The 12,809-nt window shown below is 41.7% G+C and overlaps 1 protein-coding gene across 1 annotated transcript in view; it reads right to left on the bottom strand.

Annotated features, from left to right (window-relative positions):
* The window catches only part of STAT1 (signal transducer and activator of transcription 1), a 176,087-nt gene that overhangs the window by 147,244 nt on the left and 16,034 nt on the right, over window positions 1-12,809 (bottom strand). The window contains exon 2 of the mRNA XM_072120887.1: window positions 8,266-8,409. Within this exon, the coding sequence (XP_071976988.1) occupies window positions 8,266-8,393 (128 nt within the window). The 5' untranslated portion in view covers window positions 8,394-8,409. The remainder of the gene's footprint in view (window positions 1-8,265; window positions 8,410-12,809) is intronic.

A 12,809-nucleotide genomic window follows, 5' to 3' on the forward strand; every position in this document is an offset into this window, starting at 1 on the left:
CACTGTCCTTGTTTGTGCCCTGCCATTACACACAGAGTGTGAACAAGTGCAGTTAAATGGTGCATGGTCTGACTCAGCACCGAAGCGCCCATTTCAGTGCAGAAATTTGTGTGGCATGAATAATGGAGCAACAGTGCCACAAAACTGTCGCATGCAACACGAATGTGGCGTGGACACTTCTTAAAGGGAACCTGTCATCAGAAATTGACCTAATAAACCACTACCAGTATGTTGTCAAGCAGCTGTTTCTCTCATGACCCATTGAAGTGGAATCATTCAGAAAGTCAACTTTAAAGTCAAAGAGGCAGAGATTTTAACACTGCAATAAGCTCTATCTTACTCAGAAAGCCGCCTCAACTGTAATTGATGGTCCTGCATCCAGAGATTCACTAACCAGATCTCCTGAAGTCTGATGCACAATGTCAATCACAGAGAAGAAGGCATTCAGAGTTCCCCCACCTTGACTTCATTGTTAAACTCTCCTTGGTTTTATGCAACCACTTTACATCTCACTTCAAAGTTGATTTTCTGGATGAGGCCTCCACACTGGACCATGAAAGAAACAAAAACTATAAGGTGTTACGCTGCCTGACAATATGCTAGTAGTGGTTTACTGGCCCAATTTCTGATGACAAGTTCCCTTTAACCCCTAGGCGCACCAGCACGTTATAGTACGTCCCCGGGGCTAGATGCTTAGCGCACGGGGACGTTCTATAACGTCCTGCTTCTGGCACCGGCTCACAAACGGAGACGGTACCAGAAGCAGCGGCTGTCAGCTGTCTAGTACAGCTGACAGCCTGCGCTAACACCCGCGGCGTGTAAGGGTGTTCCTGCTGTGGATCGGATCCCCCGTGCCGCTTACCGGGGGATCCGATCCTCTTCCGGGCAGCTCCGAGGACTGGCATGTGCCCCGGAGCTGCCCGGTCTCCATGGCAGCCAGATCCCTTCCGGGTCTGACTGCAAACTGTCTGAGCATGCGCAAGCTTGCTCAGACAGTTTACACTGCTCTACAATAAAATAGTATTGTAGAGCAGTGTATTGGACTTAAACCAGTGATCAGAGCATCACTGGTTTAAGTTCAAGTATGTATAAGTAAAAAAATGCAAAAACAGTTAACACTACACATTATAATAAATAAAAAATAAATACATAAAATATAAGCCCCTAAAATGTCACTTTCCCATAAAAAAACTTAATAAAGTATAAAAAACCCCCGCATATTTGGTATTGCCGCGTCCGTAACAATCTGCATAATAAAACAGAATTGTTACTGGACCCGCACGGTAAACGCCGGAGGAAAAAAACGCAAAAAACGTTCCGAAAAAAGATAATTTTTAATTAATACCCTATAAAAAATGCTCTAAAAAGTGATTTAAAAAATTTTATGCACTCTAAAATAAGCCCACTAAAAAGAACAACTGTTCTCGCAAAAAATAAGCCCCTAACAAGATTTGTCAGCCAAAAAATAAAAAAGTTATGCATATAAAAAGATGGTGATGCTAAAATGAATAACATTTTCTCCCAATTAGTTTTTATTCAGTACAATTGAATAAAATACACAAAACCCCCACATATTTGGTATCCCTGCGTCCGTAACAATCTGTATAATAAAACAGAATCGATATTAGATCCGCAAAGTGAACCCCGTAAAAAACAACCTAAAAAAACTCTCTCTGAAAAAGATGATTTTTTATTAATGCCCTTTAAAAATGCTCTAAAAAAAGTGATTTTAAAAAGTTACGCAATCTAAAATAAGACCACTAAAAAGAGCAATCATTCTCGCATAAAATAAGCCCTTAAACAGATTTGTGAGGTGAAAAATAAAAAAGTTATACATATGAAAGACGGTGATGCTAAAATTAACAACAATTTTGCCAAATTACTTTTTATTCAGTAAAAATGGTAAAAAATTAAAAATATATATAAATGAAGTATTTTCATAATCGTGGCGACCCATAGAATAAAAATAATATACTATTTTTATGGTATGGTTAACGGCCAAAAAAAAAAACACATAAAAATTTTCCTAAAAATTGATGATTTTCATTTCCTCCACCAACAAAGAGTTAATTAAATCTCACCAATTAGCTATAGAGGCTCCAAAATTATGTATTAGAAAAGTGCATCTCATGTGGCAAAAGAAATAAGCCCCTATAGGTCCTCATTAAAAAAAAGAAAAAAATTATAGCCTGTACAATGTGACATAGCAAATCTGATCTGGATGGCGCCTCCTTCCCTTCTATGCCCGGCCGTGCGCCCATACAGCAGGTTACCAGCACATATGGGGTATCCGTGTACTCGGGAGAAATTGGGTATCAAACTTTGTGGAGCCTTTTTTCATTTAATCCATTTTAAATGTTTAATTTTCCACCCAAAATGAGTGTATTGTGAAAAAATATTACAATTTGCAAACTGCACCTTCATTTTGTTTTAACCCCTATAAAACACGTAAAGGGTTAACAAACTTTTTAAAAGTAGTTTTTCATACGTTGAGGGGTGTAGTTTCCAAAATGGGGTAATTTATGAGTCTAGCTATTATTTAGGCCTCTCAGTGTCAATTAGAAGTTGAGCAGGTCCATCTAAGTACGGGTTTTGGCGATTTTACAAAAAATGTGAAAAATGGCACCCAAATTCTGAGCCTCATAACATTCTAGTAAAATATGTGGAATCTTAAAAAACCATGCCAACATAAAGCAGACATTTGGGAAATGTAAGTTATGAATTTATTTGGGAGCTATGACTATCTGCATCAAAAGTAGAGAATTTAGAACGTTGAAAATAAAGAATTTTTCAAAATTTTTGCCAAATTTTGTTTTTTTTCATAACTAAACGCAAAAGATTTCATCCAAATTTTTAAACTAATTTGAAGTACAATGTGTCACGAGAAAACAATCTCAAAATCCCCTGGATATCTCATAGCGTTCCAAAGCTATAACCACTTATAGTGACACAGGACAGATTTGAAAAATGGGGCCGCGTCCTTTAGGCCAAAATAGGCTGAGTCCCCTAGGGGTTAATTACAAGCAGTTTGCACTAAAAAGAGAGTGCAAAGTCCGCCAGAGAACTGACGTACGGCCATTAGTAAATGTGCCCCATTGGGTTTAATTGCATCTTTGCATCTGGAATCAGGAATAATTCACTCCTATGTATTTTCTAAATGTAATTTAAACACAGCACTTTTAGAGACCATAGCTTTATGCCGAAGAGTTGTGTTATTATTGGGCTACCAACCCCCTAGTAATACATCTACATATAGGTGCCAACCCCCCAGTAGAACATCTACATACAGGTGCCAACCCCCCAGTAATACATCTACATACAGCCGCCAACCCCCAGTACAACATCTACATACAGCTGCCAACCCCCAGTAATGTATTTGCCACAGGTGTCCCTGCGATCCATTGCAGGCACACCCATGCCCCTCTCCGTGGCCCAAACTTACCTCTCCACGCTCCTGCTTCCTCCTCGTCCGGTCGGCGCGCGTGTCGGCTCACAAAGATTTAAAGGCCCAGCGCCCCAGTACAACATCTACATACAGCTGCCTCACCCCTATTAAGGCATCTACATACAGCGGCCTCCAGCTCCAGCCAAAGACAGTCTATCTGGGACAGGGGGCATGGTGCGCTGTACAGCTTGCTGTGACTGCAAGCTGACTGTCCCTGCCTGAATGGGAGCGAAGCTCTACAGCACCAATGGTGCACAACGCTGCCAGTTCCAGAGGATGACAGCTCTCTGTCTAGGAGCACCAGCGGTGTACCATGCAGGCAGCAGGTAGGCAAATAAAACATACAAAAGTCTGACTGACAATGTCAGAGACTGTCATATGATGGGGGACTCCTATGGGGGCAAGATGGTGGAGGCTACAGGAGCCTTGCCTATAATCCGGCCCTAGCAATATATGCAAGAGCTGAATATGGTGGCATTAATAGGGTGCAATATTTATTGAGGGGGGGGGGGGATAATAAATTAGCAAAAATATCTACATTTCTGTATTTTTTCTGTGAAGATGGGATGTAAACTGTACATTAAAGAGCAGAAAACAAGAACTTTTTATATCATATCAATTGGCAAAAATTAAACAAAGAGAGAACATTTTTAAGGGGTCTGAATACTTTCCTTAACCGCTATAAAAATTCACGGGGTAGAAGTTGTAAATGTTGAAAACTGGACCTTCGATGACATCAATCTGGTTACATGACATGAAGTACCCATTGATGTAACAGAGCTCTCTCTTTCTCTCAATGATCCACACAGCAGCATGTCCTTGCAGTGACACCTGTCAATCAGGAACAAAGAGGCAGAGCAATGCAAGCAAAATGTAATATGCAGGAATCTGTGTGATTGGGCTCACATCAGGTGAGTTGCAAGTTTACAAACTGATTTTTTAACATTGCAACCATGGAAATGAACCATTTAGGGGTAAGGGAAATTCTTCTTAATCAATGTTTTTAATGGAGTATTTATTTTGGTTGGGTAAATTTAAATGTCAGGTTCTTCTTAAGTGAAAAGGTTCTGGGTCTTAAGTGAGAACAGATTTCAGTTTGTGTTCAACTTAACTTGGGCTATTTGTAAAAGGTATGCCAGGAAACAATACAAGAAGAAATGGTTATAGGTTAGCTTGCAGATCCAGAAATCTTTTTTGAGCTTTAATCAGAAGGGTCATTCAATCAAAATGTACATGGCTAATAGGTTAATGTGAAGTAGCCCTGTACTAGTTATGAAAAGAATAAAGGAACTAGGAAGCAATCATAGGTATACCCAATAATGCAAGAAGCATGAGTCCAGCTGAAGTCTCTCAACAGATCTTTCTGGATGATGCTCTTCTCGGCTGCTGCTGAGGGTCAGGTGATGGGACATTCAAATCTTGGAGGAGTAAATGAAGTAATGCCAAAGCTTGCAGGAAGAATGTCAATTCCTCATGATGAAAATGATGAATAAGATACATCCCCCATCAATAAGAGATGTTTCTATCCTGTGATATAAAAAGCAATGGGCAAAGGGTGGCCCTCTGATGTAGAGTGTGGAGGGAGAGATCAAAAGAGTGAAAATTTTGCTACATCAAAGTCCAGATCGCCCTTGTCCCTGGTTTGTTGCATGAATTGCTTTTTGAGCGTATAATAACCCACCCAGCAGGTGACATCTTGCGGCCTAAAATGGGTCAAATCTGTTTTCCGGTCAAGTGGACAGTAAATAAACAAATTAAAAATACCAGTGCGGGTTGGAAACAGAACAGAAAATTGTGTAGCATCAGTAAAACCACGAATACAGAAGTTATTGCTTCTATTTTTGCTTTCCAAGTCATAGGACTATGCCGCGAGATGGCGTTGCTGTGAAGCCTAGGCCACAGACTGTGTTTGGATATCTAGCAGAGTAGATGAAACTTTTACTTCATCTTCCCCTAGACAAAGGATAGTTCTGTACTTGCTTTAGATGATTGCGCCAAGCACCTTTCAAGTCTGAAGCTAAAGCATCGATATTTCTTTTTGAGGGAACCATAGGAGTTCAGAGAGGCCATTGAACATGTTTACTGCCACTTCTATATCAATTGAATGACTCCTACAGAGGAAAATCCTAAACATTAAACCACTGCCACACATCACAATATCATATATAACCACGGGAGAAAGAGCAGAGTGATGTGTACTGGCATTGCATGAAACTCTTAGAGAGTGTATATGTAACAAAAAATACCTCTACTTACATTGCATAGAAAAGAGACCACGATAAAAACACTAAAAACACATATCACATGTGAACAGGTGTCCAGAGCAGTATGGCAATAATTACGCAGTCAAATGCGACTCTGGCTAAAGTGCAAAAAATAATATGCCACCCTTATACACTAGATAGTAATAGGCTATAAATGGCAGAAGGTGTCACAACAATACATTAATAAACATGTACAGTATAACAAACAATAGTTATGATATCGCCAGTATCTGTGAAGTAGTGGGGTCTGTATTTCCCACGAGTATCGTCACCTTTCCTGTGGTTTACTCAGGGGTGCCAGTGCTGTGGTCTGTAACCTGCTGTTCATTGGTTCATCCTGTCAGTGTACAGCCCATAATGCCATCACTGCGCTTCTGCTTCTTATTATTTCCTCCTATCAGCATACATCCCCATTGAGCCACCACTGCCCTTCAGCTGCTCATTATTTCCTCCTGTAGGTATATATTCTGATTGTGTAATCACTGCCCTTCTGATCAACATTAGCTCCACCTACTAGTGTACATCCCCAAATTAACATTGCCGCCTTTCTGCTCTTCATTAGTTTCTCCTGCCATTGTACAATCCTATAGTACCATAAATGTCCTTCTGGTTCTCTTTATTTCCTCCTCTCAGCATATGTCCCCATTGTGACATCATTGCCCTTCAGCTGCTCAGCTTACCATTTTTGTTTCCCGTAATTGCCCACTGCAGATCTTACGAATAGACTCTGACCCCTTGGGGCACTGCTTAATCCTTAAAACTTTCCTGTCTGGTACACCACTCTTTTAATTTCTGGCTACAGACCAAATACCAGCCAACTCACATTCCTTTTTACCCTGCTTGAGAGACTGACAACGTGGAGTACTGCTCTTGAATGGTTGGTGAATTTAACGCATTATTTCCTGAATCTATGGATCACCACACTGTTCAAGATCTAGCAGCAGTCTTTGAAAAGTTGATCAGGACACACATTATCTATGACCACTGACGGTAGATAACCCCTCCACTAAGCAATTGACATACTATCCCCCATCATAAGCATTCAGGCCTGTACTATTTTGCTAATGTGCTCAATGCCCCTCTCTATTAAAGATAGGACAAATACCTTACACTATCATCTACTTCGGGACTGTTCCACGACTACTGTTCTTCCCTCTATGCCGATCCTTCTACTAGACCCCTATTTGACCCAAAGCCGTCAGCTTCACAGGGGAGAACGCTGGGACTTCTGGTCCTTCCTCCGATGCTTCTGGTAGTACTAGCAGCGTTCTCCGACCTCCTGCGCATCTCCATGCAGACTCCACGCTGCTAAGACCTTGCGCTGTTTAGGGATTGTGTTCTGGACTGCTGGGAGTTGAGGTACCTCTGCATGGTGTCTGCGATTGTGCTTTGTTGTTCTGCACCATGAGGGATTCATTCACAGAAGTTGTCCAGCTCCAATCAGGTTCTGGAGGTGGGGTTCTGGCTGCAGAAATGGCAGCTTCACTAGTCACCTGTGCCAGTGTTTGAAATCCCTTCATCGCTTGCTCTCTGCTATAGGTTTGACCTGTTCTTGCTCTGTATTGTTGTGATCTCAGCTAGTTTTTGACATTGACCCTTTTGCTTACTGATTTTGCTCTTGACGTACCCCCTTTTTGTGACTTCGGTTAAGCCTTGGTGCAGCGAAGATCTTTGATTGCATTAACTACAGTTTCATGCTTCGCACCCTTTACCATATTAGCATTCTCTACCTCTAGCTATTCTAAATGGTACTTGTCAAGGCTGCCCTCTTTCTCCTCAATGAGCTTAGCATTGAACCCTGGGTGGCCTAAAAACAACTTCATCATGGAAAAGCATTCTAGTGCAGAAGACGACCTCCTGACTCTGGCGGACCCTTTTGATATCCCTTTCTAACTTACAATTAGAACTCAAGGAATATGGCTTATTATCTGGCTAAAAGATAAGTCAAAGCTGAAACCCTGCAAATAAACCTTCCATATCCCCTACTGTCATCTCTAAAAAGTTAATTTATCTCTTATACTTAGTGCTCCCCCTCCTTTAAATATTTAGTTGTTTGGCTCACCCAGACCTATAACACTCTTTATAAGGAGTTCTGTTCTATACTCTTTCTGGACAAAAGCCCATGCTCTGTTAGAAACACTTATGGAAACCACGATTCAGCTAGATCTAATAATCTAGATCCATTCTTATTCAGTCTTCTACCTGTTGGTCTTCGGAAACTGAAGGTTGATGCTTGATGGCAGCTAAAATGCTGATATCCCCACTATCTAACTTAGATCTCTACACTAGACTCAGGAGAATGCAATACATGGAAGACCTCTCGACCTCCCTTCATGAACACCTAAACCAAGCCTGGACCTCTTGGGACCTACAGGTTACTAGACCTAGCCCTTCACAATGGTGCTCTACACATTAATAATAATGATAATAATACTTATGCCTCCTAAGTACAGTAGAATAGGAGAACATCTGCAACAAGTAGAAAGATTTTGCACCATTATTGTCAGTGTGGCTGTAAAATTATGTAAAACTTTTAAACTTGTTGTTGAAACGTACCAATCTTGTGCTTCAAGCCACTGTGCCAGATACTGGCGTATTTCCATTGGGAAGCTGTCATCATATAATTGGTGAACTTGTTCCAAGAATTTGCTATCAATTTGCTGCAGTTCAAACCACTGAGCCATTCTGAATATGTTTGACCTAAAGCAAAGAAACAAAAATGTCAATGTCAATGATAGTTGTCTAAAACTGGAAGGCAAGAAAACTGGTGCCAGATCGTCTCTAATTATCATTAGATGTCATAATGAAGACAAAAACAGATTTGTGAATGAGCACTTACTGGTATATTTTCTTCATATAAACATGAACATTAAACAAATGCTCATGCTAAAGAAGATACATTTTCTTTACATTTGTATCGTAATACAGCATGTACATATATTTTTAATTTTGATTGGAAATGTTTTTTTCTTCTACTAACTATATCTGTAACTTGCACAGCAGCAGTTCCAAATATTTGCTTTACCACAGGCACCTGAATGACTAAGGCTGTCTGCAGGCAATGTTTTATAAGCCAAGATTTTTTATGAAGAAATATAGCATCATAATACCGTACCAGTTTAGTATTGGCCTTAAAGACCAGGCCTAATTTTTCAATCCTTACATGCATCTTTTTACGTGGTCAGAACTTTGGAACACTTTAACATATCCAGGGGATTTTGAGACTGTTTTCTCGTGACACATTGCGGAAGATTTATCAAGCTGTCTGAAAGTCAGAATATTCTTAGTTGCCCATGGCAACCAATTACAGCTCGGCTTTCATTTTCCAGTGCTCATGAATATTTTAAAGGGGAGCTGCAATTGGTTGCCATGAGCAACTAAGAATATTCTGACTTTTAGACAGTTTGATAAATCTGCCCCAGTGTGTCCATACCTGACGCCCCCACTACACTAATCAGCCATACCCCTTTATACATCTACAATTGATAAATACGTCTTTCTTTGTCTTCTATCCCCAGGTCTCTATAGGCTATTTTCTTACTGTCGACTACTCTGGCCCAGTAACTATATACAGAATGCAGGGGATACTCATGGTCATCTATGACACATACGCCTGCAACGCATAAATGCTATGCTACGCTTAATGCTATGTTTTTCTGTGACACCATTCAGATTATCCTTTGTTATTTTGCAGTTGTTTCAAATGTGAAACTAGATATCAAGCTATCCATGTAATGTTACCGTCCATTGGTTGCAGATTTCTGTGCATTTTGTATATCATTATCCTAGCTTTTTAGTTTTCTTTGATGCACTGGCTAACTGACACATGGTTACTCTCTACTTGTAATACTGTATACCACTATGGGCCTCATATGTATTTCACATATACACTCACCGGCCACTTTATTAGGTACACCATGCTAGTAACGGGTTGGACCCCCTTTTGCCTTCAGAACTGCCTCAATTCTTCGTGGCATAGATTCAACAAGGTGCTGGAAGCATTCCTCAGAGATTTTGGTCCATATTGACATGATGGCATCACACAGTTGCCACAGATTTGTTGGCTGCACATCCATGATTCGAATCTCCCGTTCCACCACATCCCAAAGATGCTCTATTGGATTGAGATCTGGTGACTGTGGAGGCCATTTGAGTACAGTGAACTCATTGTCATGTTCAAGAAACCAGTCTGAGATGATTCCAGCTTTATGACATGGCGCATTATCCTGCTGAAAGTAGCCATCAGATGTTGGGTACATTGTGGTCATAAAGGGATGAACATGGTCAGCAACAATACTCAGGTAGGCTGTGGCGTTGCAACGATGCTCAATTGGTACCAAGGGGCCCAAAGAGTGCCAAGAAAATATTCCCCACACCATGACACCACCACCACCAGCCTGAACCGTTGATACAAGACAGGATGGATCCATGCTTTCATGTTGTTGACGCCAAATTCTGACCCTACCATCCGAATGTCGCAGCAGAAATCGAGACTCATCAGACCAGGCAACGTTTTTCCAATCTTCTACTGTCCAATTTCGATGAGCTTGTGCAAATTGTAGCCTCAGTTTCCTGTTCTTAGCTGAAAGGAGTGGCACCCGGTGTGGTCTTCTGCTGCTGTAGCCCATCTGCCTCAAAGTTCGACGTACTGTGCATTCAGAGATGCTCTTCTGCCTACCTTGGTTGTAACGGGTGGTGATTTGAGTCACTGTTGCCTTTCTATCATCTCGAACCAGTCTGCCCATTCTCCTCTGACCTCTGGCATTAACAAGGCATTTCCGAACACAGAACTGCCACTCACTGGATGTTTTTTCTTTTTCGGACCATTCTCTGTAAACCCTAGAGATGGTTGTGCGTGAAAATCCCAGTAGATCAGCAGTTTCTGAAATACTCAGACCAGCCCTTCTGGCACCAACAACCATGCCACGTTCAAAGGCACTCAAATCACCTTTCTTCCCCATACTGATGCTCGGTTTGAACAGCAGGAGATTGTCTTGACCCTGTCTACATGCCTAAATGCACTGAGTTGCTGCCATGTGATTGGCTGATTAGAAATTAAGTGTTAACGAGCAGTTGGACAGGTGTACCTAATAAAGTGGCCGGTGAATGTATGTATCATTTATGTTTTGTAGTGTGTGTTTGACAAAAGCCTGTAATAGGCCGAAACGTCACTGTTTTTGATCGTTTTTGTGTAAATAAAAGCATCACTTGGCATCATATCTAAAGGAGTGCTTGGATTACTTTACTTTGCACATCTCCATTCTCCTCTTCAGATGAGCTTATGGATTCCCCTCCAACTAGTCAGCAAGGTGAATTAGAAAACAGGAGTAGCAACATCAGGATCAAGAGGCTGCCTGAGGACACACATGTGCCTGATCTTCTGCCACAGTTAAAGGCATTTTCAAGATGTTGCATGAGCATGCTCCCAATACACGCATTGAAATACACTGCTCAAATAAATAAAAGGAACGCTCAAATAACACATCCTAAATCTGAATGAATGATAAATTGAATAATGTTCTGTAATAAAGTTGAATGTGCTGATAACAAAATCACAAAAAAAAAAAATCATCAACTGAAATAAAATTTATTAACCAATGGAGACCTGGATTTGGAGTCACACACAAAATTAAAGTGGAAAAACATACTACAGGCTGATCCAATTTTGATCAAATGTCCTTAAAACAAGTCAAAATGAGGCACAGTATTGTGTGTGGCCTCTACGTTGCCTGTATGACCTCCCTATAACGCTTCTCATGAGGTTGTGGAGACATGATGTGCCTGATGTGCTTAATTGGATTCAGGTCTGTGGAACAAGCGGGACGGTCCATAGCTTCAATGCCTTGATCTTGCAGGAACTGCTGACAGACTCCAGCCACATGAGGTCTAGCTTTGACCTGCATTAGGAGGAACCCAAGGCCAACCACAGCATATGGTCTCACACGGGGTCTCAGGCTCTCATCTCGGTACCTAATGGCAGTTAGGCTACCTCTGGCGAGCAGAAGGAGGGTTGTGCAGCCCTCCAAAGAAATTCCAAGCCACACCATTAGGGATCCACTCCCAAACCGATCATGCTGAACGATGTTGCAGGCAGCAGATCGCTCTCCACAGCGTCTCCAGACTCTGTCACGTCTGTCAGATGTTCTTAGTGTGGACCTGCTTTCATCTGTGAAGAGCACAGGGCGCCAGTGGTGGATTTGCCTGGTGTTTTCTGGCAAATGCCAAGGGTCCTGCACAGTATTAGTCTATGAGCACAATCCCCATCTGTGGATGTCAGACCCTCATACCATCCTCATGGAGTCGGTTTCTAACCGATTGTGCAGACACATGCACATTTGTGGCCAGCTGGAGGTCAATTTGCAGGGCTCTGGAAGCATTCCTCAGAGATTTTGGTCCATATTGACATGATGGCATCACACAGTTGCCACAGATTTGTTGGCTGCACATCCATGATTCGAATCTCCCGTTCCACCACATCCCAAAGATGCTCTATTGGATTGAGATCTGGTGACTGTGGAGGCCATTTGAGTACAGTGAACTCATTGTCATGTTCAAGAAACCAGTCTGAGATGATTCCAGCTTTATGACATGGCGCATTATCCTGCTGAAAGTAGCCATCAGATGTTGGGTACATTGTGGTCATAAAGGGATGAACATGGTCAGCAACAATACTCAGGTAGGCTGTGGCGTTGCAACGATGCTCAATTGGTACCAAGGGGCCCAAAGAGTGCCAAGAAAATATTCCCCACACCATGACACCACCACCACTAGCCTGAACCGTTGATACAAGACAGGATGGATCCATGCTTTCATGTTGTTGACGCCAAATTCTGACCCTACCATCCGAATGTCGCAGCAGAAATCGAGACTCATCAGACCAGGCAACGTTTTTCCAATCTTCTACTGTCCAATTTCGATGAGCTTGTGCAAATTGTAGCCTCAGTTTCCTGTTCTTAGCTGAAAGGAGTGGCACCCGGTGTGGTCTTCTGCTGCTGTAGCCCATCTGCCTCAAAGTTCGACGTATTGTGCATTCAGAGATGCTCTTCTGCCTACCTTGGTTGTAACGGGTGGTGATTTGAGTCACTGTTGCCTTTCTATCA

The sequence above is a fragment of the Engystomops pustulosus genome, chromosome 8 (assembly GCF_040894005.1).
Source record: "Engystomops pustulosus chromosome 8, aEngPut4.maternal, whole genome shotgun sequence".
In the NCBI taxonomy this organism is placed as follows: domain Eukaryota; kingdom Metazoa; phylum Chordata; class Amphibia; order Anura; family Leptodactylidae; genus Engystomops; species Engystomops pustulosus.